The 26,700-nt window shown below is 40.9% G+C and overlaps 2 protein-coding genes across 2 annotated transcripts; one reads left to right on the top strand and one right to left on the bottom strand.

The window, feature by feature from the left end:
• The first annotated feature begins 3,965 nt into the window (after window positions 1-3,965).
• Window positions 3,966-14,287, top strand: dact3b (dishevelled-binding antagonist of beta-catenin 3b). Its single transcript, XM_085245562.1, has 4 exons — window positions 3,966-4,478; window positions 10,132-10,264; window positions 11,068-11,178; window positions 11,673-14,287. Exons 1-4 carry the CDS (start codon window positions 4,248-4,250, stop codon window positions 13,175-13,177), a joined length of 1,980 nt encoding a protein of 659 aa, XP_085101688.1. The 5' UTR covers window positions 3,966-4,247; the 3' UTR covers window positions 13,178-14,287.
• Window positions 14,244-17,245, bottom strand: LOC146559519 (C5a anaphylatoxin chemotactic receptor 1-like). The gene is made up of 2 exons (XM_085245563.1): window positions 17,099-17,245; window positions 14,244-16,968 (listed from the first exon to the last, which is right to left on the bottom strand). Exon 2 carries the CDS (start codon window positions 16,954-16,956, stop codon window positions 15,922-15,924), a length of 1,035 nt encoding a protein of 344 aa, XP_085101689.1. The 5' UTR covers window positions 16,957-16,968; window positions 17,099-17,245; the 3' UTR covers window positions 14,244-15,921.
• Window positions 17,246-26,700: the final 9,455 nt, after the last annotated feature.

The following is a 26,700-nucleotide window of genomic DNA, read 5'->3' as shown; positions in this document are numbered from 1 at the left end:
GGAAAACTGAACACAATGCCCACGAGACTAAGGATTAGCAAACTAAAACAGAGAACATAAATAGAGAGTCAGGGACTATGGAATGTGAACCTGACATGAACATATAAACTACAGGGAGTGCAGAATTATTAGGCAAATGAGTATTTTGTCCACATCATCCTCTTCATGCATGTTGTCTTACTCCAAGCTGTATAGGCTCGAAAGCCTACTACCAATTAAGCATATTAGGTGATGTGCATCTCTGTAATGAGAAGGGGTGTGGTCTAATGACATCAACACCCTATATCAGGTGTGCATAATTATTAGGCAACTTCCTTTCCTTTGGCAAAATGGGTCAAAAGAAGGACTTGACGGGCTCAGAAAAGTCAAAAATAGTGAGATATCTTGCAGAGGGATGCAGCAGTCTCAAAATTGCAAAGCTTCTGAAGCGTGATCATCGACCAATCAAGCGTTTCATTCAAAATAGTCAACAGGGTCGCAAGAAGCGTGTGGAAAAACCAAGGCGCCAAATAACTGCCCATGAACTGAGAAAAGTCAAGCGTGCAGCTGCCAAGATGCCACTTGCCACCAGTTTGGCCATATTTCAGAGCTGCAACATCACTGGAGTGCCCAAAAGCACAAGATGTGCAATACTCAGAGACATGGCCAAGGTAAGAAAGGCTGAAAGACGACCACCACTGAACAAGACACACAAGCTGAAACGTCAAGACTGGGCCAAGAAATATCTCAAGACTGATTTTTCTAAGGTTTTATGGACTGATGAAATGAGAGTGAGTCTTGATGGGCCAGATGGATGGGCCCGTGGCTGGATTGGTAAAGGGCAGAGAGCTCCAGTCCGACTCAGACGCCAGCAAGGTGGAGGTGGAGTACTGGTTTGGGCTGGTATCATCAAAGATGAGCTTGTGGGGCCTTTTCGGGTTGAGGATGGAGTCAAGCTCAACTCCCAGTCCTACTGCCAGTTTCTGGAAGACACCTTCTTCAAGCAGTGGTACAGGAAGAAGTCTGCATCCTTCAAGAAAAACATGATTTTCATGCAGGACAATGCTCCATCACACACGTCCAAGTACTCCACAGCGTGGCTGGCAAGACAGGGTATAAAAGAAGAAAAACTAATGACATGGCCACCTTGTTCACCTGATCTGAACCCCATTGAGAACCTGTGGTCCATCATCAAATGTGAGATTTACAAGGAGGGAAAACAGTACACCTCTCTGAACAGTGTCTGGGAGGCTGTGGTTGCTGCTGCACGCAATGTTGATGGTGAACAGATCAAAACACTGACAGAATCCATGGATGGCAGGCTTTTGAGTGTCCTTGCAAAGAAAGGTGGCTATATTGGTCGCTGATTTGTTTTTGTTTTGTTTTTGAATGTCAGAAATGTATATTTGTGAATGTGGAGATGTTATATTGGTTTCACTGGTAAAAATAAATAATTGAAATGGGTATATATTTGTTTTTTGTTAAGTTGCCTAATAATTATGCACAGTAATAGTCACCTGCACACACAGATATCCCCCTAAAATAGCTAAAACTAAAAACAAACTAAAAACTACTTCCAAAAACATTCAGCTTTGATATTAATGAGTTTTTTGGGTTCCCTGAGAACATGGTTGTTGTTCAATAATAACATTATTCCTCAAAAATACAACTTGCCTAATAATTCTGCACTCCCTGTAGACACACATTAAAGCTAAACAAACATGGAGGCGAAAGCTGACAACTCGCTGAGATGAAACAAGGAGCGAGGGGACAGAAAAGGGAACTGATACTATTTAAAGAAGAACTGACGACATAAATAAGAAAACTCTGGAAAAAAAAAACACAAAACTCGAAAGAGTAAATAGCATAGAATTAGAATTTACTTCACAAACTCAAAAATAAATGGAAAAAAATCAATCAGTGACTCTGACAGTCTAAGAACCTAGCACCATGTCGCTTTTAAGAAGTGCAGAAGCAGCACATAAAAAAAGCAAAGTACACCTCATGATTCAGTAGTTTCTGATTCTTCTCTATAGTTTTTGTTGATTCAGTTCAGTGAGATTTCATTCTTCTAAATTTAAGCACAGATCTTCCACCACAGCATTTCAATCAGGTTGAGATCTGAACTTTGTTGCCACTGAAACACTTTGATTGATCCCTTTTTTTTGGCCATTCTTTTGTAGATTTGCTTCTGTGCTTGAAGTCACTGCTGCATAACCCAGTTTAGGAAGCTTTAGTTGTCAAACAGATGGCCTCATATTTGACTCTAGAATACTTTGGTATCCACAGGAGCTCATAGTCGACTCGCCAGCTACCCAGGCCCTGTGGCTGGTTGGTATGAGGTGCTTGTGCTGATTTTCTGTCTTGTTCTCCAGACATGGTGCTGTGCATTATTGCCAAGCATCTCCACTTTAGTTTTGTCTGTGCAAAGCACATTGTTCCAGAAGAATTTGTTCAGAAGCAACTTTGGAAACCTGAATGGAGCTGCCCTGTTCCTTACAGAGAGAATGGGCTTTGTTCCAGCAACAGTTACAAAAAAGGCATATTTGATCAGTGTTTTTTATTTGTACTATGATGAACTTTAACATTTAGCATGTTAACTGAGACCTTTAGAGTCTTGGGGTTTTCTTGTTTTGGTTTCTAAGATTCTAAGATTGTTGCTGATGTCTTTCCTCTGTGGCATCATGTTAACACACACCTGAATTCTCCAGACAAACAAAGTGCCAAAACTTCTGCTTTAATGGAGATGTTCACACTAATTCAGCTAATTCAGCTAATTCAGTGCATTTCATTGGCAGCACCCAGCCCACACTCTTAATACTGTTAAGAAATAATCGTGTGCTTAATATTTTGCACACTGCTTCTGCATCGTGCTTTAATGTCTGTTGAATAAATAATGACGCGTTTTAATATGTCATGCCTTCTTGTTGTTGTATAACTTGCTAAGGACCGAATGATTTTTATTATATTCTGATATCTAAAACCTTAGGATTTAAAGAGCATATACTTTCTTTTGACTGCGGTTGCTACAGACACAATATGGTTGACCTCAGAAGACTTAACAGAGAGAGTAGTATTGAGGAAAATAGTGTGTGACGCATGGATGAAATATTCATCTGTTACTGCACTCAAAAAATAAAATCATAAGACTTTTAAATATTGATGTCATGTTTAAAAGTGTTGTTATTTTTAGGATTTGTACCTACAGAACAACTCTGTCATAACCTTCCGCAGTCAGAAGAGACTGCTCACGTGATTCTTACAGCTCCTTGTTGTCTCATTTTATGTTTCATAAATTGCCTGTTAATTGTTTAATTAAGACGCCATAAAAACCGCAGAAATGTGCATGTGCGAAGTAAAAGCCTCAAAAAATGCTAAATAATGGTAGTGAATTAATTGCTTATCCTGTGTATTGTTCAATATTTGGTGTCTTTCGGCTTCCGCTTTCTTTTTCTTTTCTTTTCTTTTTTACTTTCTTGCACAGACTAAACAAAATCGTGCACTTTATAAAACATTCATAAACATTTTTACAGCGTTGATTGGAAGACGTGTTCTGCATTCCTCAGCATCCAGAAGACATGCAGCACCGCGAGCAGCGGGGGGTGAAATGAAGAAGAAGGAAAACTTGTTTCCCTCAATAAATCATGAGTTAATCGTTTTCTATAGAAGACACATGGAGATGAGGCAGATCAATACAAACTAGATGTTGGTGAAAAGATATGTGACGATCACATTATTGGATCCTCTTCACTTGATGCCCTTTTTTCCTGTCTTGTCGTTGTTTAATTCATTTCTCCGTTGGCGACGTTAAATTGCTTCATGCGTTTTACTGCCTCCTGAAGAATTACATTAGTGTAGGTCCATGATGGGAAGATGGGTGAGGTCGACGCCTCGCTGTCATGAATCAAGGGGGATGGGACATCGTTTACGCGCATCACCCCGCCAGCCCCTCGTGTCCAATGAAGGCTGAGAGTGGATTTACAAAGGGGCGGAAGGCTCGAGCCCCACTTTTTCGCCGTGGCTGGTCGCAGAGGGCGGAGCTCTGTTCCTGCCGTTTGACAGCTGCGAAATAGAAAATGTATAGCGGATAGACAGTCTGGAGAACCATGCAGCTCCAAGGCAACCATACTATCACAAGGAAAGGGATACAGCATGGCCCTTTATAGCCTGCGCTTGCCCTCGTAAATCTGGGTCAACTGGAGAGCGCAAACTACAATACAAGGGAACTAAGTAGCTTTCATTGCACATAATTCCTGGATCTGAGAGGCATGCATCGTGCCTTCTCGTATCCCGTAACTGTGGAACGCAGTCGAACCAAAGAGCGCTTGGAGGCGTGTTTGGCCGGGCTATGCGAACTGGAGCTCCGCAGACAGCGGCAGGAGTGTCTGGTTCTGGGGGCGCTGGCTCTGGGAGACCCGCTTGCCCAGGAAAGCTCCAGAGGAGAGCTGAGATGTTTCAGCAGCTGGGGCCAGGAAAACTTGACACTGAGACGTCAGCTGGTAAGAAGTTTGTGTTGAGCCTTTTACTGCAACTGTATGTTTGCATTCCAGCCCTCCCGCATTACCCCACCCTGTGATAAAAGAACTCCACCTTATACCCCTGTCATGCATCACAACTCTACATACTTTTGAATATCTAATAGCCTTCAGCGTAGACTCATTGAAACCCGCTTGACCGCTGGATGGTCTTCTAGTTTGGGCAGCGCCTTTTGTGCTGCTGTGAAGTCTAGCTGCAAAGAAAAAAAAGTTACTCAACTTGATTAATAGGCTCTCTGTTTGAAAGGGTGTAATGCGTTACTCTGCTTTTTGGCTGAGATTTATGCCCCTGGGGAACGAAATCAGGGGGTGGAGCAGCCGCCGTTTGTGCCACAGACCGACTATTTAATGGCCCATTGTTCCCTCCGCCTAGACTTTTATATTCCACTTAACAAGCTCTCATTTGTGCTCTCCGCACATCATAAATGGATGAATTATTCCTCTTGCTTTTCTGTTGCTGGTGGAGCTAACGTTTTTATGTGAACATTAGCATCCGTGTAATTCATGGAATGTTGTTTTGTTTTGTTTTTATTTACGTGACGCTCAAGCAAAATAAGACCGATATGTTGCCAGAGTAAAACGGGCGGGGAGGGGGGAGGGGGTTAAAACTGGTTCTATAACGGCAAATAGAAGTTTCACTAACAGCATTACATCAGCGGTTCACACGGGGAGTTTCACGCACCAGTGAGCACTTATCTGCGCTGAAAACGGTTCTTCTTCACTTTCTCTCTTTTTTTGCCCAAGTTTTTATGTCTCGGTGAGGTTTAATTCCGTTTTAACTTCTGGTGTTGTCTCAACATTACTACAAAAGCATGGCATTATTAAAGAGGGTGGAAAAAAGGGAGAAATTAAATCAGCCTCCTCCTCTTCACATCTCCAGCCCCCCCTCCCTTCTTCTCCTCCTCCTCCGCCGGGGCCCTAACAATAGGCGCATATGGAGCAGAATACTAATGATGGCGATCGAGGCCCCAGTGAGAGGAAAAGGCGCACATAGGTGGCTCTCCGCACTGGCTTTAGAAATATGACATGATATGATTTTCTGTTAAAAAATAAATAAATAAATTAACGATCAAAATAAAGTGAGTTTTTCGAGAGTGCCACGCGCAGTTATGCTCACATGTCCACCGGTGCCTTAGGAGCTGCCAGCGCATTTCATCCACATCAGCTGGAGAGTGACGAGTGAAGGCGAGTGAAGGAGTGACACGAGTTTCCTCACAAGGGCGCATAATTTCCCCGTTTTCATTTCTGCGCAATTCGCCTTTGGATCGATGTTTATTAACTGTTGCGCTCATCCAAGCGTGTGAGTAATTACACGGGAAAGTCCTGGGAGAATATTTGGACCCGACAGGACTCTAATTGAAGCCTCAAATTGAGTCTTCGTGATATCAGGTCACCATCTGCGTCCGAGCTAAATCCCCAATCTCATTTCGCGTGTAGGTTAAAGTCTGCAAAATGTATAGTTCACGGTGTGACATAGAAACAACTGACCCATGAGACTGACATCGTGTGTGCCTTGAACATGAATGTGGCCCCAAACAGGCTGAGAGATGCAATTTTTTTTTCTTCTTTTCCCCCCTTCTTCATACAGTATGTGGTGTTGAAGGTGTTGACAGCTGTGGGACGACAGACAGCAGCTGGGAAAGCACGAATCTCTGACCTCCCTCTCAGCTTCCCTGCTGTGTGTTTTTGGAGAGAGTGGAAGGGATTATATGAATTTTGTATGAATGTGGCACACATGCATCCATCAGCGGAGAAGTGATTTTAGGGGAGAAAATGTGCTCTGAAATGTTATTTAATCTCCTCTGAAGAATATTAATTGGCCTAGGGGATGTAAACCAAATTTTTAATTATTGCATGTTTGGGCACATAGAAAAAAATCTTTGCATTCTACAGGATTGTGTGTTTGTATCTACAGTGGATTTTGCTATTGTTTTGTGTCTTTGCTGAACTGCTGGCGCATCATCAATCAGGCTGTGTGTGTCCTTGTGTTAAGACAGCAGCGCATCATTAGTGAACGTATAGTCTGCTCAGCAGTGACTGATCACTCGCATGATGGTTTACTGCGCTTTGTTCTGGCACACAAACAAAAACCTCAACTGGATTTTGTTTGTGCTCTTTGGTTTCTTTGTGTACACAGCCGTTCAAGCAAATAAGCTTCAGAAAATATACGAATTATATGCACACAGACGATACACACGTGCAAAAATTATGATACAAGCTCACTTTGAGATCGACTCTCATTTAGTTATGCAATTTTCAGTCACATGAGCACAGCCTGTTTCAAGTCTTTCTTTAAGGATTCCCTTTGCAGGCCATGCACCCTGCTGCTGTGCCTACGAGCCACTGCGCACACTGAACAGATTCAGAGGAAACTAATTAATACTATTCACAATGCAATGGATAAACTCTTTGTGTGCGTGTGAAGAACTTCCTCCCAAAATCACTGAATATATTTTACCAAACTAAAACAAATAATTTAAAATGTGTCCACGTGCTCTGAAGAAATAAGAGATCAGTAGCTGAGCAAACACGGGGGGCAGGGTGCCCTGTGTTTGTGTTTGTGCATGTGCTGTGCATGTGTGTGTGTGTGTTTCCGGCCTCCCACTGTGGATCCAGTCACAACATAGCTTTAATTATAGAGAGTCCAGCAGTGAGGCTGCATGCTTTGTGCTCTCTGTTCAATAGATTTCTTTATCCTGGCAATATTGTTTCAAAGACCCACCGGCCTTCACTGGTCATTGGTCCTTTCTAAAAAAAAAAATACAGAGACACTTTTGCCTGCTTCTGTGTTGTCTTGCAGAAAAACCCAATGTGTGACTGAATTTGAATGTATCTTTCTATATCAACAGAGACAATCCACTCTTATTAAACTCTGCAGCATCACGTTCTGCACACACACTAAAGCGCAGTAGCTAATGACAGGAAAATTTGCCCAGTCACTGTTCATGTCCCTGGTTTCACCTGGCCTCACCTGCTGCTCAGTGTTTTTCACTGAGAGAACAGGTGGTCCTGATGTGTTGTACAGCCACAGCAGCTTAATGGCTATAAGTGAGACTGGCTGCACAGTGTTCTTCATCTCCCCCATCCCCCAGCAGCCTGCAGGATGCAGTAAAAAAAAAAGAAGCAATAATACAGTGTGCAGCATGTCTGGGAACCAGTGTGAGACCTGTAATAACAGAGTGCAGTCAAAGCAAAATGTCACAGTATAAACCAAATGGTTTGTTCATCCACAGAGATTTGTTTGTTTTTTTGTTATAAATTAATATCCAGCCCTGTGTTTGTGCATATGTCCACAATTAGATGGCAGTCAGTTGCCACTCTGAAATAGCATCATTGATTTATTGATTTCCAATAGCCTCCCCTCCTCTCAGCATTTCTTTACCACAAACCAGCACCCAACGTTTCTGCCATACAAAACAGTATTGATATAGTGATGCTAGCGCTTTGTTTATAGTAAGACAATAAGGCCGCTAGCAGAGACAAAAGAGGTGACAGTATTTGGGGTGAAGAGGTTGTCTGTGCTTCCATTATGATTGCATTAAGTCTGCAGGACAGGGGAGTTAGAGCCTAAAGGCACTGACAGAGATCTCTCAGACACATTGAGCCACTTCCTGTTATAAACATTGTCTTTTCACATATTACTGTTCTGAATAGATAATAACAGCACTGTAACACAAAAAGAATGATCATGTCTGTTTGGTGATCTTTTTAATTTGATGTTAGCATGCCAATATGTCGCTTGCACAAAATGTTACAGGGAATGTTTTGCAAATGAATGACCACCATTAGATCAGTTGTGGTGAAAACATTTGTAAAAGCAGCCTGAGATTTTAAGATTAAATGAGCATGTATTTGACCCTAATGCAGTTTGTTTATAGACCACATAGAGGAGTAGAAAATGCCACAATACGTAAACACTTTTAAAGTTCTTATGTTCGATTACGTTGGGTGACTTTTCGTCAGCTACAATTCATTACATTTTAATCAGAAGTCTTTTAGAGCAATCTGTGGCTGATTGATGAGCAACAGCTGAACCTACCATCCCTATATAGCCAGGCATTTACAGTGGTTGGCTGGTTCAGTTGTACTTGATGATTTACACCTTTGCATAGTGAGTGTGCGCTTCTTCTTTATGGATGAAGGCTTCAAGTCCCAAAGTGGTGCACAGCACAGCTTAAAAGCCACTTTGTTCCAGCACCACCCAAATAAACAAATCCCTGCTTTGATGCTGTGTTGATTCTCTGATATTATTTATTTACGTATTTATTTATTCAGTATTCTGCATTATCTTTATCTGTTGTCTGTTAATAATACAGTGCATTCTTAGAGGATTTCTAACGAGCTTCTCTGCATGTCATCCAGCTACATGTGTCGACGATGACAGAGCTCAGGGAGGAGTTGTCTGTCGTGAGAAGTGTGTAATGTGAAAAGTGTCACCTTGTTATGAGGGCACGCTCAATCGCCTGGTAATGAAGTCTCTTAACGAGCGTTGCGTGTCAGCCATATTAAATCCAGCCATCTAAAATGCCTGTATTAGGTCTGCGTGTATCAGAGAAGGTATTACTCACGTTGCTGACACAGTTTGTTTATAGACTCAGATTCTGGGTACTTGTCTTCCTCACAAGTGCAACAAGGAAGGGTTAGGTTGTGACAGCTAGCTGTCATAATGAAAGATAGCCTGCAGGCAGTGAATCAAAGTCCATTTAACGTCCTCTAAAGTCTTGCAAACAGAGCTGTCTGTGCACTTGTGTTAACCCATTCAGGTAGACGGGCATGGAAATGCGTGCCCATGTTAAGTGTGTGTGTCACATGCTGTCAATATGACACCAGCAAAAAATGATCAGGCTGGATGAACCACCATGTTTAATTACTCGGTTTTACCACAAACAGATGGGTAAATGGGAGGGTGGGGGATTGTAGTGGTTTGAGGAAGGCTGTGTGAGGTAGCGGGGTGGGCTTCCAAATGGTAAACACACAAGTGTAAGAACGACAGCGTTATTTATTTATTTGTTTTGGGGGGACTTTAACATATGTTTAACATATACCCAGTCTCATTTGTTGCTGGTTTGAGCTAAATGAGCAATTATTTGTATATCTGGCTCGCGAGTGTCTGCAAGCACGTGTGTGTGTGTGTGTGTGTGTGTGTGTGTGTGTGTGTGTGTGTCCACCCACATGAAATAACACCCCACCCTCCCTCTTCCCCCTCCTTCACAGTGCTATGAATTATTCATGTTTCAACCTCTTCAGTAAGCCTGCTTTTATAAATGATGGTCATGTGATGGCCACGTTTCGATTTTACACACTTCTGCATCAGAGTTTTGGCTTTGTTATTTTTATTTATTGGTTTTAATATTTTCAGGCATTATAAATTAGGAGCAATGTTGCAGCTGGAGAAACAAGCTGCGAACGATTCACAGCTGTGCTTCTGCCATTAGCATATCCAGAAAGCACTCATTAAACTACAAACACTGCTGGAATTTTTTTTTGTTTTTTTGCTTTGTTCCTAAAATCAATCATTTTTGCTTCGTACTGTCTACTTAACATTTATTTTCCCATCAGTTCAACCAGTTACAGACTGCAAGAAAATAGTCTGAATGCATGTTTGCCTGTTTTTCAGAGTGCTCTTCAGAGCTCCCCGTGGGGTCTAATGCAAACGCTGGAACAGCAGGTGGGAGAGCTGAGGATCGACGCTGCTGATGACTGTTGTGACAGAGCCCAAGGAGAAACTGGCAACAGTCGACCGAGTTCTGGTACTTATTTCTGCAAGGCAGTGAAATCAAAGTGCAAACACACTATATAATTCCCTTTTTTCAGTAAATGAAGTTGTTTTTTTCCAGAGTGTTGCTCAGCTGAACGAAACTTGTGTTCTTTGTATTTCATGTTTGAGTCTCTGCTCTTATTGTTCCTTTATGCTCCAGTTGTTTGTGATTTTAATCTGTGGCCTATTTGTGAAATGCAGTGAGAAACTTTTCTATTTTTTGAGGAGTGGAATGAGTTATAAGAGATGAGATAAGCCTTTCTTTTTCTATTGGTGCCTTTGCCTCACAGCAAGAAGGTCCTAGGTTTGAGTCCAGTTTGAGGCCTTTGTGTGTGGATTCTCCTCCCACCGTCCAACGATATGCGTGGGATGTGGTTAATTCTGTTCAGTTATGATCAGAAGTTTACATAGACTCATAATCTGTGTGAATGTCATGGTAATTTGAGGATTTTAAAGATTTCTTTGAACCCTTCTTTTTCCAGAGTAAAATGATTGTACAATATAAGGCCTGTTAACCTCTCACTAATTAGAAGTTAATAGGCTGTGTTGTTGTTGTTCAATTAAAAGACATTGCAGAACCTTCAGCATCACTCATTAAAAGATTTAAGTGACTGTGCATATATGTGCATATATGAGCCTGTATGTATCCTTTTGACCCTGTGTACATTCAAGAAAATCCCAAACCAAGTCATTAAAGATGCATGCTGTGCAATCATTCCACCATGGAAAAAAAACAGTTCAAAGAAATCATTAAAATTGCGATGAGTTAATTACACTAATTACACTGTGTCCTAGGTTTCTATGAATCAAGTGAAGGTCAGTCACCAAAAGGAAAATCTTGTACCACTGAGCCCACAGAGAGTGTCTCCTCCTGGGCTTACACCAGTGACAGGCCAAAGTCTGTGGGTAAGCAAGACTATCAGACGTGGAAGATTTGAGATATTGTGAAACCTGCATATGTGCTCTTGTTGAAGTAAAATGATTAACATATTAGCACATACTCTTTGCATATTAGCATGAGAAAACAGCAGACTCTTAGTCAACTGTCTTTATGTGAAAGAGGCTTAATAAACATTAGAAGACTTATTCTTTTTATTTTAGGGTTTTCTGTAGACTGGATTTTGGCTCTGTTCTGATTACCATCTTATTAGGTCAAAGATGAGGATGCGTCAGACCCAGCCTAATAACAAGTGCAATTCTATTATTTGTCTTTTTGTTAAATGCTAATATTGCAAATGTATGGGAACAGACTGAGAGTGGCATGGCTGCAGACTCTTAGTTTTGAGATTATTTATTACTGTTTAACTATTAGAACTTTTATTGATCACCTCATAGTTATGCATTCAGGATGATTTTACTTACTACTTCACTTATTTCTCAATATTTCTCTCTGCAATCAGGAGACCCCCTTATGCTGGATGGAGAATTTGATGCACCACTTCTACGCACCACGCTACCCCGCTCTTTCTCTGCCCCCTACCCACCTCTTGAGGGTATTGCTGAGGAGGGCACTGCCATTGACTCCTGGCAGTGGGACCCCAGCGGAGACAATGGTGGCTGGGAGCAGCAACCTGAAGAGGATCAGGTCACCGAAGAGGACTATCAGCTGGCTTTGAAGGTAGAGGGTTACATCCTGAGTCTCATCCAACGCCATACCCTCACACCAAGACCTTGTCAGCCTCGCACCACTCTTAGCCCTGACCCCCCATACTGCAGTGGCTCTGGACACAGCTCCCTACACAGGATAACTCCTTCTTTAACCACAGAGCACCGCCCTTCTGATCATCATCTTCAGCCCCATGGTGACCTTTCTACAAATCCTAATGGCCAGGGATGGGGTTGTGACCTGGAGCGAGAGGCCTGTGGTGGGGAGGCCCCATCTTTGGAGGAGGACTGTTATTTAGCGCTGCCCTACCCCCAGCCCAATCTAATTTCCCTGGCTGGAAGGCTACCATCCCCTCCGCCCTCACTGGACCATAACTGTGGAGTTGGGGCTCTTGACCTTTGTTGTGAACCCCCATCCCCCCATCATTATCTACATCCCCCTATTCTTCACATGCACAGTTTAGTAAGTGCTCAGTATATTCCTGGACAAGCCTGTCATGCCCCTCTGTGCTCCCCAAGACATTACAACCAAGAGCAGCCAAAGTCCAACCAAGTTTTCACATCTCCTGATCACCTCAAGTACAGAGCATCTAAGAAAAATCACAGCGAGAGACAGAGATCCAAGAAGTCAAGCAGTAAAACCAATAGATCCCAGTCTGAAAACAGCCTCCTGGGTCAGCGGGTGCTTCCAGAGAGGAGGTACAGCACCACAGAGAGGCCCCAAGGCAGAGGTGATCCTCATACACTGCCTCAGAATCAAAACCAGGTTGTAGGACACCAGGTGGTCTACAACAGCCACAACGAGAGCCGACGCTGGCGATCTAACCTGGAGCTCAGCCAAGATGAGGGGGAAGTCCAAGCAGGGCAGGTACACAGACGACCACCTCGAAAAGTTCGCCACGGCCCTTCTTGTTCCCATTCCCAACCCCAGAACTACCACCAACAGCAGCACGCCAAGCACTGGCAGCAGGACTTTCAGGAAAGCGCACCTCTCTGTCAGGGGGAGGAGAGCTATGGTGGTGCTGCCCCCGCAGAGTCCGAGTCTAGCATGAGCGAGGTATATTCTCCAGCCTCCAGCTCGCTATCCAGCGACTCAGATGAGAGCGGGGGGCTGGTGTGGCCCCAGCAGCTGCCACCCCGCCTTGCTTCTACCTCTTCTTCATCCTCTCCTTCACCACAAGCCACTGCCAATACCCCATCTCAACCAAAAGCCTTTGTCAAGATAAAAGCTTCCCACGCTCTGAAGAAGAAGATTCTCAGATTCCGCTCAGGGTCGCTTAAAGTCATGACTACTGTATGAGAAACTCGTCAAACTAGTTTTAAACACATACTCGTCAGTAACTTACTTGCCACCAAATCCTATGTCAAATATCACATCCCATCTTTATATTCAATCTACAGTATGTCATAGTGAGATGCCTTTACATGTATTGGCATGAATAATGATCTATTCAAAGATCTTTCATTTGTACTATCTGGTTACATTTATCTTCCAGTTGACAACCATCAGACACAAGACTAATGGGCAGTATACTGCTCTAATGGATGACAACTGATACCAAATGACATGTACCACCTAGAAGCGGAGTGACTGAATATGCTGGCAGTTTTTCCTCTGTTTCATTTGCTCTCATCAGATAATTGTGGTTAATCAATGTATTACTGATATTTTCACCAAGTCACATTATTAGTCTAAAAACTATATCAAATCTTTGTGATACGGGCCTTAAAACATACTAGGTAAATTTGCTGTGTTCAGATTTCATAATAACCTCTGATGGTCTTTTTTAAAGATTATGCTTTTTGCTGAAAGTCATAAAGTAAACAGGAATTTCTTTTAATTCTTTGTGCTAAACTGCATTCAAACGCAAGCAAAAATCGACATATTAGCAAAAAATCTACAACTAAACTTTGCAATGCACTTGAAATGTTGGAGTTAATCCACTAGAATTGTGCGAATTAATATCTCCCTATTCCTACAAATTCACAATCCTCTGTAAGAAAGTCAAGGGAACGATTTAGAAAAGGGTTAGGATACTTTTCTGAATGTGGTATGAGTGCTAAAACGTAACTGAATAACCATGTTTAAATTTGGTTTCCTGCAGACTCAAAAATCCTGCACCAACTGTGAGTCTCTCAGCAGGGCACACCTCTGCATATCCAGCTGTTACTGAGCTCCTCTTAGTATGTCCTGGATTCACTGCAGTGAACTTCTTACTACCTCCCCTCTGCAGCCAGTGAGCATAAAGAACCAGACATCCATGTGTCAGGGATGGATTTATTAGAGGCCACACTAAGGGGCCTGTGTACATTCATGCATGCATGTTTAAACTCACAGATTCCCTGAAACACTGGGACCTACACACTGTAAATAAATATGTGGACTTGTTTGGAACAACTGTAAATAAAGAAAGCATTTCACTCAGTTTTGATATTTTAGCACTTTTTTGTTTATTCTTAAATCAAAAAAGACAATGTGTTAACAAGCAAAATGAAGGTTAATATATTCTTAATATTTCATATAATGCAAAAATTAAGGTTCTGTTTTATATGTTAAAAGTTAGAAATGCAGAAATCCTGATTGAAAACTTTCAAGAATACATTTTCCCCCCATGTGATTCTAAGCTCTCTGCTTTAACCTTAACTGGTAATCCACTGTAGGATGAGTGGATGGATGGATTTGCAGCTCATGACCAACTCTCTCTGTTGAGTATAGTATCAAAGTATCTATACAGCCAATAGTGTGTATTGAGCCTTGATATGTAATAGCAAACTATATTAATAGTTATGTAATGATGGTCAAACCCCAGATTTGACTATTTATCGTAGCTCTTGTCTCTTTCCAGTCTCTTCGCCTCAAAATACCAACATCATATAGATAGAAATATAAGTACATATATGTACATTTTTTTTACATCAACTTTCAAGATAAACATCACAAACTCAAGCTTTAAAAAGATAATTTTTTATCAGCTGTTGTTTGAAAGAGACCACCAAGTCATTGTGATGACCAAGAGGTAGAGAGTTACAGGATGTATGTAAAAGTTCACTAATGTATGCTGGTGCTTGTCCGTGGTCAAAATTTGAATCTTAAAGTGGAGACTGAATTTAATGATTATCCAGTGCAGCTGGGTCAGCAACAGTGGGACATGAGAGTACCTGGAAGATTTAGTCAGAAGCCTTGCAGCAGTGTTCAGAACAACCTGGAGTGTTCAGAAGTGAACAATGGATTTTAATAATCCACACATAATGAAATAAATGCATGAAAAACACATTTAGTTCAGAGCGTCACACAATGGGACTTCACTTGTTTCTTAAGCAGACATTTGAGATGAACATTCAAAGTGTAAACAAAAGTCAAAAACTACTCCAAGATTCCTGATTTTAGATTTAGCAAAATGTAGCAAAGGACCAACCACCAGCTATTAATAGAATCTAAGCACCTATGGCTCTGAAACTTACTGGGGCTTAAAAGAGATATATAACTGAAAATCATAACTGTTAATAGCAGTTATAACTGGTATTAATAGTTTTGATTTATTTTCAAAGAGTTCTACAGCAAATTGAGTGTCAGCCATTTAGAGTGTGTCTCCCTCTTGTGGTCTATGAAAACAGCATGTATACAAGAAGATGTAATCAGCATTTTTCTATAATCACTGCGAAAAAGTAATCAAATCTCTATGTATTTTATTTCTGCTACCAAACTATACTAAAACATGACAAAAAGTCAGAAAATGCATCATATACATAATGCTCTGAAGTAATTCTTCTGTAAAAGCCAATAATAGAACTTTCATGTGTTTTGTTGCGTATGACATGGATTTTTATAGAAACCTTACAGTGTAACTATCAGTTCTGCTTTTGAAATCTTGAAATTTGACTTGACTTACCACCCAAATTCACTAAAAAAAAATCTTCATAACTTGTAAAAATGAATGCACTTTTGTGTATTTGTGTTCACAGACTTAAATCCAAGCCAAAGTCTTTTGCTAAACTTCATGACAGAACTGTTTATGTTACAGCAGTCCTCCATATGCAAGAGAGTTATATTGTTGTCATTTCTTTGCCATTACTGGTGCTCTTGGTGTCCACATTAGTGACACTCTTCTTGGTGGTCGGTTCCTCGCCCATGAAGCGGAAGATGTTACGCAGGGAGCGGTTCATGCTGTCTTTGAAGCTTTGACCCAGACACACATAGAGCAGAGGGTTGAGGCAGCTGTTGAAGTAAGCCAGGCAGAGCGCTATAACGTGTGCCAGGTGAAGTTTGGGACTCACATAAGTACCCCGAGGGGTGGTCAGTATGAGGAAATCCACGATGTGCAGAGGTATCCAGCACAAGAAGAAGCTCAGCACCACAGAGATGACGACCCTCAGGGTTTTCTTGGATCCAGTCCGACTACGTGTCATTCTCCTCTGTGTGTTACTGAAAACCACCAAGTGACAAACTAGAATAACCAGGAAAGGAATAATGAATCCAATCAGGAAGCGAAAAGCAGAGACAGGCCAGGCACTGTCTACAGTGTACTCCATCCTACACTCTCTCTTCTCGTCACCTGCCACAATCTGCTTGGCGTACACAAACTGTGGGATACTGCCTATCAGGGCCAGGACCCACACAGCAACACATCCATAAGCACCCTGTTTGGGGCGCCTGTGGTTCTGACACCAGATGGGTCTAATGACCAGCAACAAACGATCCACGCTGATCACAACCAGCTGCAGGATGCTGCAGTACATCACCAGGTAAAACAGGCCTCTGATGAGCATACAGGCCAGTGGACCGAAGTGCCAGTGATCGTCATGGACCAGAGGGACCATAAGCAAGGGGATGGAGAGGCAGCACAGAAGATCAGCCAGAGCGAGGTTGAGGAACCAGAGGGAGGTGACAGAGCGGGACATGCAGAACCCCGTCACCCACACCACCACAGCATTTCCAGGCACACCCAGCAGGACCACAAGGCTGTACATGACCAGAGCCACTATCTGGATCGGCTGAATCTCAGGAGTCACAGACTCAATAATGTCAGGAAATGTGTTATTATCATCAGGAAATGTGTAATTATAGTCACCGTAATCCATGATTCCTTACAACTGTGAAGTATAAAAAACATTTTCATAACTCACTGAAATAATATAATTCAATCAAGAAAAAATATTTATTGACTTTTAAATTAATTTTAGTAGTAACAATGATCAATTTTAGACTTTAGTATTAACTCACCGATGTTCAGCCTCTCGTTATGTTGCTCTGTCACCACTGAGAGGAAGTTGTTGAGCTGGTTTGCTTCTCAGCTTTATACTCTCACCCCACCCCACACAGACACAGTTGCACATGATCTCTGTTGAGAGTCCTCATTGTAGGCGTGAAACTGCAGTCACAAAATTGGTGAATCTAAAAAAAAAATAGTTTTAATTGCAAAAAATTCATTTCACAAGAAATAATTAGGTCACAGGCCTAATGACCTAGGTCACTTCTGTGACCTAGGTCATTAGGTCACAGAAGTGATGAGACAATTTGTAATATTTACTTTATTCGTGTGTTTTGCACCTGCAAGTACGCACGATGTAAGAAAATAATATAAAAATATACAAATTAGAATTCAGTTATTTTGAGCTGAGACCTGAAATGAATCTGCCTGAGGTTAAAATACAGATCAACAGATGTGTTTGAAGGATGTGGTCAAAAGATCATGGCAGCACTCTAGCTGCCATTTCAGTAAATGTGGGAAATGTGCAAATCCCACAAACATGATAACCTCCCACTTATTTGAATGCAAAGACTAGTTTGCAATAATAAACTTTTGTGTTCTCGTGTTATTAATATTGAATTCAATTTGATTGAGTTTGATAGTAGATGTTTTTCACCAAACAGATTTAACTTTGTTCTAAGTTACAAAAAAGAACAGTTTCAATTTCATTTCTTTTCACTGGTTGCTTATGTGGGTTATAAAAGAGAGCGAGTCATCAATTTTAATTCCTAAGTACTTGTGCTGACTGAGTTACAAGCCCTGAACTGTTGTAATACCTGAAAGGTTCAGTGGTTTAGATTTTGAATTTGAGAACATCTTGATCTGTTTAGTTTTGTCAACATTTAAAACGTTTTAAATCACAGTTAATGCTGTACTGCACTGAATGCTGGCTGGAGATGACAGAGAGCCTGATTAAGTGTGGGTGCAGAGGAGTATATGAACATGTCATCAGCATAAAAATTAAACTTTGCTGTAGTGATATTATGATTATTCATATATAAAATAAATAACAGTGGCCCTAGAACAGAATCCAGGGGCACTCCTTTGTTTCATTAAGGAAGCTAGAAGTGTTTCCTTCTACCTGTACACACTGAGACCAGCCTCATAAATAATTTTAAATCGATCCAACTGTTTGTTTGTTTTTTTTCTTTTCAGACAACCCTGCATTGACAAGTCTTTGGCTTAGGCATTTATGATCAAATGTCTTGGCTTGATTGATAAAAAAAAAAAAAGGCTACATAGTGTTGCTTGTTATCCACTGAAACAATGAAATCATCAGATCCCTAGCTTTAAACAAAGGGAGAACTTATTATAAGGTTCAATAAAGTTACTTTACATTAAACCTGATGTTTTAGGCACCAGTCATCGTTTTACTTGCTTCTCTCTTTCACTTCCACATGCACAAAAGTGTCTTATTCTTAATAAAGCAAACAACCTTTCCCAGTTTTGTAAATATACCTATTAGGATCCCTGGCTTTGAACCCAGTTCTTCAGTTTTGTGGGTTTTTGATTTGTTTCTAGATTTATAATGTGATTATGCTTTAGCTCTTCATTGCCTAGTCCTTTGGTGTTCAGTATTTTCCCATGTGCTTCCAAGCTTATTTATTTATGTTTCTAGTTCTTAGTTCCTTGGTCTAGTTAATTCCACTTTCGTTTCCAGTCTGTCTTGGTCTCATGTCTCTGTCTCCTTCCTATAGTGTCTCCTGTAGTCAATCAGTCTTGATCTTTGTGTTAGTTTACCTAGTCTGTGTCTAGTTTATGGTTTCATTCCAAGTTCGTAATCTGTTTATATTTTCATTTTTCTTCTTAGTTTGTAATACACTCAACAAAAATATAAACGCAACACCTTTGTTACTGCTCCCATTCCCCATGGGATGGACGTAGAGACCTAAAATTCATTCCAGATACACAATATAACCATCCCTCCCAAACAGTGGTCACAAATCAGTCCAAATGTGTGGTAGTGGGCTCATCTGCTATATTGAGATAATCCATCCCACCTCACAGGTGTGCCACATCAGGATGCTGATCTGACATCATGAGTAGTGCACAGGTGTACCTCAGACTGCCCACAACAAAAGGCCACCCTGGAATGTGCAGTTTTTTGCGCTATTGGGGGTCTGGGGACCCAGAACCGGTCAGTATCTGGTGTGACCACCATTTGCCTCATGCAGTGCAACACATCGTCGCATGGAGTCTATCAGATTGTCAATTGTGGCCTGTGGAATGTTGGTCCACTCCACTTCAATGGCTGTGCGAGGTTGTTGGATATTCGTGGGAACTGGTACACGCTGTCGTATACGCCGGTCAAGCACATCCCGAACATGCTCAATGGGTGACATGTCCGGTGAGTATGCTGGCCATGCAAGAACTGGGACATTCTCAGCTGCCATCTGCCCTGAACAATGTGAACCACGATTCATCCGTGAAGCGCACACCTCTCCAACGTGCCAGACGCCATCGAATGTGAGCATTTGCCCACACAAGTCTGTTACGGCGACGAGCTGGAGTCAGGTCAAGACCCCGATGAGGACGACGGGCATGCAGTTGAGCGTCCCTGAGACGGTTTCTGACAGTTTGTGCAGAAATTGTTTGGTTGTGCAAACCAATTGTTCCAGCAGCTGTCTGGGTGGCTGGTCTCAGACGATCTTGGAGGTGAACCTGCTGGATGTGGAGGTCCTGGGCTGGTGTGGTTACACGAGGTCTGCGGTTGTGAGGCCGGTTGGATGTGCTGCCATATTCTCTGAAACGCCTGTGGAGACGGCTTATGGTTGAGAAATGAACATTCAATGCACGGGCGACAGATCTGGTTGACATTCCTGCTGTCAGCATGCCAATTGCACGCTCCCTCATTGCTTGTGGCATCTGTGGCATTTTGCTGTGAGACAAAACTGCACATTCCAGGGTGGCCTTTTGTTGTGGGCAGTCTGAGGTACACCTGTGCACTACTCATGATGTCAGATCAGCATCCTGATGTGGCACACCTGTGAGGTGGGATGGATTATCTCAATATAGCAGATGAGCCCACTACCACACATTTGGACTGATTTGTGACCACTGTTTGGGAGGGATGGTTATATTGTGTATCTGGAATGAATTTTAGGTCTCTACGTCCATCCCATGGGGAATGGGAGCAGTAACAAAGGTGTTGCGTTTATATTTTTGTTGAGTGTATGTAGTTATCTTCATCTGTGGCCCTGATCACGTGTCTGTGTTTGTTTACTCTTCGAGTTTGTAAAAGTTGAGTCTCTGTCTCTGTTTGTTTCTGATCTTATTTTGATAGTCTCTTGTGCCATGTGCTTTTGTGCCATGTGCATGGGCTCATTCGTCAGAATTAGTTTGCCTGTGTTCCCAGGTATGTGCTCCGTTTACCTCCTGTGTGTATTTAAGCCCCTAGTTTTCATCTGTTCTTTGTTGTGATCGGTGTGTCCTGTCAATTTGGAGTTTTGTAGTTAAAATGCCAAGTTCTTTGTATTCAGTGTCCCTTAAGTCCAGAAATAAAACTTCCTTTGATTTCAGTTAAATGGTTTAAGATATTTTAGTAATAATTGTTATTTAATTGTTATTTTATTGGGGTGTATGTCAGGAGTTTGTGTATGAGTATGTGTCAGGGCAGCTAAAATGGCTTATTTCTGCCTTTGTTAATATTTTAACAAAATACCTCAACACCTGAAAATGAATGCAGTCCTGCATTTATAGGAAAAAAGAGTTTATTCTTAAACTCATAACAATAATTTGACAGTAACATAACATGTCTCTCATATTAGAATGTTATTCACAAATTAACCTACTCGGAAGCTACAGCACAGTTAAAGTGTTTTTAGTGATATCTAGCTCTTGTAATAAAAAGCCACTATTGCTGCCTCCCTTTGTGCCATGCTTCACAGTGCCTCTCAAAAGTGAACTACAACCTTGTGGTAACTGCTGCCATTAAGACCCCGTAGTTAATCAGCATCTTTCACTTCCACAACTGAGAGATCAGTTTCTCAATGGTGGAAGAAAAGAGAACAACAGTTGTCCATAAACAAGGAGGAGAAAAATAGCTTTGGCATGATTTCCCAGTTTAGCCTGGTGACATCACCAAGATTAGAAAAAAAAATAAAAATCAGGAAATGAAACACAAAGTCATCAAAAAGTTCCAAAAAAGTTAAAATAAGACTCACATTGCATAATATAGCAATATCAGGAAGCTGGCTTTGTGAAAATGTGTTTTTGCTCAACATTTTCACAGCACTGAGTGCTCAGAAGTAATGCCATTTGAAGGGTGGAGCACTGCTGGGTGGAAGTGAAGGAGGTCATCTCTGAACTCAACTGAATAAAGGTCAGCAGAAAAACAATATGTTGAAAAACGCCCAAATACTTTTTGCAATACAAAATATAGTAAGATAATAAGACCCTAGTAGAGAGAAAAGTAGAAGTATTTTGGTTGAGGAGGTTGTGGGTGCTTGCATTATGACTACACTAAGTCTTCAGGGCAAAAAAGTTGAAACCCTATTAGAGCCACTGACCGAGATCTCCCAGCATCACTGAGCTGCTTCCTGTTATTCACATTCTCTTTTCACACATTACTATTCTAATAGATAAACAAAGCCAGCATTTTAACATTATAACAATGATCCAGTCTGCTATAGCTGAAGGTTTCCCAGTTGATCTTCTTAATTTAGTGTTAGCATGCAGGTTAATGGATGACGGTGATGGGAATGTTTTGCAAATGTCATAAATGAATCAAAGTATTCATCAAGTTAAAGAAAATTTCAAGCTTAACTGTACCCCATACAATAGTCTCATGGCCGTTTTCTCAGATCCTGTCAATGAGTCGTTACAGCCATAGCATTACTTAATGTATGAGAAATTTCTGTTTTTGTCAGTTTTACTTGGAGGCAAAACAGGACTTAAGCACAGGGTTCCTCCAATACAGGGAATTTATTTACAATGAAAATGTGCAATAACTACAGTCTTGCTACAACAGGCTTGTCCACAGATGCTTGAGCTGGGAGAAATGAAAAGTGTTATGGATCTTCATATTACAGAGCAAGAGTAGATGAGCAAACAAAGGGTTAATCATTGATTGAATCGTGAAAGAGCCAGTATAATTAGACGCACGTTTCTTAGATTCAGTTCGCAGTGGGATATTTTCTGCTGATAAATCTGACCTGTTTGATAAGGTGTAGCTGAGATCCTGTGACAGTCGCCAAGGTGTTTATTCTGTCCCTCGATTTGGAGCAGAGTGGCACGGGTGGACCTCATACATGGCGGCAATTGCGAAGGTGAGGCTTGATAGAGGCAACATAGTGCTCACCTTCTATCACTGGCAGGAATGCAGATCGTATTCCTTGCTCAGGTACCAATGGACACAGACCAGTGGCTGAAGAAGTCAGATTATTGGCATACTCTATTTAGGAACGAGTGGAAAACGTGAGTGAACAAGAAATCCTCAATGCATAATGGGAAGCCCCGAAAAGCCTAATTCTTTTGCAATGTAAATAAGCGTTAGGGGGATCTCTCACCTCACAGATGGCTGCCCCTCACTGAGCCTGGTTCTGCCAGGTTTCTTCCTGTTAAAAGGGAGATTTTCCTTCCCACTGTGGTCAAGTGGTTGCTCATAGGGGGTCATCATACTAAATATTAGAGATGGACCGATCCGATATTACATATCGGTATCTGTCCGATACTGACATAAATTACTGGATCGGATATCGGAGAAAAATAAAAAATGTAATCCGATCCATTAAATATGCTCACGTGATGGAGTGGCTGTGTGTATTTGTAGCCTTGCTACCAATCCGGCATTTCATCTCCGAGGAAGTGATCCCAGAGAGAAGTAAAGCAAGTGTGTAAGTTCATCTCTGAATGTTTGTAAAGCATATGGAGCGACTGCCTCTTCCCTCCCCCTCCATCTCCTGCTGCTACTTCAATCATAAAACTGATCAGTGATCAGCTGATCGGCTTTTCTGTCGCGAGTCCGTCTCTCTTGTTTGTTTATCTCCCACTTTGCACCAGAAAGAGGAAACCAGCGGCTGAATAACAGCAGCACGTTTAAGCTTGATAATCTGTTGTTAGAATTTATTTAATATTACTTTCTAGACCAGGATCCCCTGCACAGTTACCAGCCGTAGCTGACGCTGGTAACTGTGCAGGGGCGGATCTAGCAAAGTTTAGCCAGGGGGGCCGATAGGGCATTAACAGGGAAAAGGGGGCACAAAGACATACTTTTCTTTCTTATTCTCATTTAAAATGTCTAGCTTTTATTAAATAATTATCTGAATCTTACACCCAAAGTTTTAATCTGATGTAAAATGAATAGAAGTCCATTACTGTATATAGTAACTATTATGTCTAATATACCCTAGCAAGCTATAGTACTTTTTCCTTTGGGAAGGTACCATCTGTGCAGTCTGCAGTTCTGTTGAAGAAAGATGTTGAATCTATTTAATTATTCTTGAAAAAAAATTTATTTCTGTGCATTTTTTTTCACACTGCATCAAATTAAAGTTGATTACGTCGATTAAGCAACATGAGGTGGAAGGTGGGGGGTGGTTCCTTATTTTTTCGTTTTTTTGTTTTTTTTTGCTGGGAATTTTAGAGCCCTATTAGTTAGGGTGCTTACTCTTTAAAATACCAGAATAGGGAGGATGGAGTAGGTTTAAGTTTATTAGATTGATCAGTATTGCTGAACTATGAAATATTTTGGGTGCAGTGCATTTTTTGCATACAGGTATAACAGAATAGCTTTAGTGGGGGGTTTTTTTTTTGGGGGGGGGGGTTTAACTTGAGTATGAACTTATACAAAAAGCAGCAAGATATTAAAAAAACTGTTTTATTGATTAAAAAAACACACTATATCGGATTCATATCGGTATCGGCCGATATCCAAATTTATGATATCAGTATCGGACATAAAAAGTGGTATCGTGCCATCTCTACTAAATATCACATTTTCATAAATCTAGAGCATCAACATAATGGTAAAAAAATTCTTAATAGTATAAACCAGTATAGCTGAGCATCACAAATTTTCACAAATCAAATCAATAAAGCAAATCAACCAAAGTGGCCAGACCAACACACACATCAAGAAATTCAGTGACTGAACATAACAATTCCCACAAAGCAAGAATTTATTGCAAGCCTGTTGTATTACACCGCATTAGTTTTATTAGATTGGTAGAGCAGATTCTAAAAGCATCCTGTCAGAATTCATTTATCCCACCGTCCACACATGTTAACTCTCGTGTGTTTAGTTACCAAAGTAAATGAACTATATTCTCCACATTTAATTACATCTATTTAGTCTACTGTGCCATGTGACAGTGTAATTGAGCTCAGTTATCTTTCAGTTGTTGATGACAGGTCAATTTCCTCCTGCCAGACTAAACCTTAACATGTTCCCAACTGTAAGACACAGTGCTACAGCAGATCTCATATTCATGACAACATAAAACTATCAAACGTAACAATGATTCAGATAAGGGAAATGTTTCTCCTTTGAACACCCTTTTGAGTGTTAATGTTCAAGTTAACAAATGTTACTATGCTATAACTAGTCAATACATGTGTTGTATTTGTTCTCAATGTTAGAGGAGAATATGATGTCACACAGTCTTCCAGTCTATATTCGAGTTTTTAAATGTGTTTCAATAATTGTTGAAGCTGTTATAGCTGAAAATCCTCCCAAGACAGATCTTTTTCTTCTAATTTTGTGTTTCTGATATATCTAGAATAGAATAGAATAGGCTTTGTCAATGTGCAATACAATAGTGCACAATAGTACAAATCCAATATCACATCCACAAGTCCAATAACAGTTACTTTTATTGATGTTGACATGGCAATATGCTTCATATTTAATCTTTTCAGTCTATATATTCTCAGAACAACCCTTTCATGGCCTGGTGAGTCTCTTTTAATTGCATTTCTTGCCCAACCAAAAGTTTGTTTTCTTGTCCTTAAGACTTTTTAGTTAATACATTATTTGTAAATTACTCTAATGATCTAAGTCTTTTATTTGCAACCTCACTTAAATTTAATCCAAGCTATAAATTTAAAAAAAAAAAATACAGTTTTGTATTGCTAATAGAACAGCAGGTGTGCAGACAATCTGAAGTATATACAGTAATTCAATAGAAAATGTTGTTGTTCATGCATTTTTTTAAACTATTCTCTGAATGGTGTTTCCATTTTAAACATTATTTCAGGATATTGGTCGCACAGTCTTCATTCGTGTTTTTATAAGTTTGACAAAAACTGATAAAAACATCTCTTAAGCAATGGCATTTATCCACCACACACCAGGTTTTATATATTAGTTAAATCTAATCATGGATAAACCCCCCATAGATTGACCCTGTACAATGTATGCAACACAGGTGTCGAACTCAAGGCCTCAAAGGCCGGTGTCCTGCAGGTTTTTGATGTCCTTGATACAGCACAGCTGATTTAAATGGCTAAATTGCCTCCTCCACATGTCTTGAAGTTCTTCAGAGGCCTAGTAATGAACTAATCATTTGATTCAGGTGTGTAGACCCAGGGTGTTATCTAAAAACTGCAGGACACCGAACCTCGAGGCCTGGAGTTTGACACCCCTGCTGTAAAACGACAAAAGAAAACCTAAACTGTGACACCTAAATTGTCAAGACCCTGTGGATGTACTTGAGTGAATTACATTTGTGGCTTTACTTGTAAAAGTCAAAGTAGGTGGTTCCACAAAGTAAATTTAACCTGGAAGTGTATTACGTTATACCAGGAAGAAAAAAAAAACTGTGTATATATTAACTTCACATATTGCTAAATGCCTGACAGGTCCCCAGAAGAGTCTTTCTAGCACAGTCTGCGAACTCTTTGTCTGATCATTTGACAACACTGCTTAGGTCTTTTACACAAATTCTTTCAGCTGCTTGCTTTAGAGGTCACCGGAGCAGAGGTCTACCACCATCTCACCATATTCCAAGCATCCGCTTCTGTCACACAAGCCCTCTTGTCCTCCTTTATCCATGAATTTGCTAGGCCTTCCTCTTCTCTTCCTGCTAGGCACTCCATATTCCACATCCTTTGTCCAGTGTATCCACTGTCCCTCCTCTGCACATGTCCAGACCATTTCAGTCTTGCCTCTCCTCCAGTCTCATTGTCACAACACACCACCATCAGAATATCTTCCCAAGGGTAACAGGCCTGAAATATAAAAGATCCTCAAGAGGGAACCAAGTAGGCTTTGAAAGGGGAAAGAGTTAAGCAACTGAGCATCAGAAGAGTGTTTCGCCCTCTTGTGATTAATGAAAAGAACACTTGCACAACTGGACGTTACTGCATTGTTTTGTAATTATTTGAAATAAGTTTAAACCTTAAAACATTCTTGAAAACATATTTACTTACCACCCAACTTAACCAGAAAAAAAATCTTATTGACTCAAAAAGTAAAGGCAGAGTATTTGCATCCACAGACCTTTTTTACTTATACACAAGCGATTTATTTTACTGTCAAATATAAGGGCTCATATCCAAGCCAAGGTCAGCAGAAATTACTTATTCTTTTGCGAAACGATTATTCTATTGCAAAAGTATTACAGTCAGTGCACAG

The sequence above is a fragment of the Mchenga conophoros genome, linkage group LG14, assembly GCF_057382185.1.
Source record: "Mchenga conophoros isolate Kocher_MC1m ecotype Shallow Benthic linkage group LG14, M_conophoros_male_GT1.1, whole genome shotgun sequence".
NCBI classification, from domain to species: domain Eukaryota; kingdom Metazoa; phylum Chordata; class Actinopteri; order Cichliformes; family Cichlidae; genus Mchenga; species Mchenga conophoros.
The sequence above is the reverse complement of the archived record's forward strand: the minus strand, read 5'-3'. Positions and strand labels throughout refer to the sequence as shown.

Bases quoted from the DNA above. Each gene is read 5' to 3' on its own strand.
- LOC146559519 (XM_085245563.1), bottom strand. From the start codon at position 16,956: ATGGATTACGGTGACTATAATTACACATTTCCTGATGATAATAACACA.
- dact3b (XM_085245562.1), top strand. From the start codon at position 4,248: ATGCATCGTGCCTTCTCGTATCCCGTAACTGTGGAACGCAGTCGAACC. The intron at 4,479-10,131 runs GTAAGAAGTTTG...CCTGTTTTTCAG, and splicing joins TGACACTGAGACGTCAGCTG to AGTGCTCTTCAGAGCTCCCC. The intron at 11,179-11,672 runs GTAAGCAAGACT...CTCTGCAATCAG, and splicing joins TGACAGGCCAAAGTCTGTGG to GAGACCCCCTTATGCTGGAT.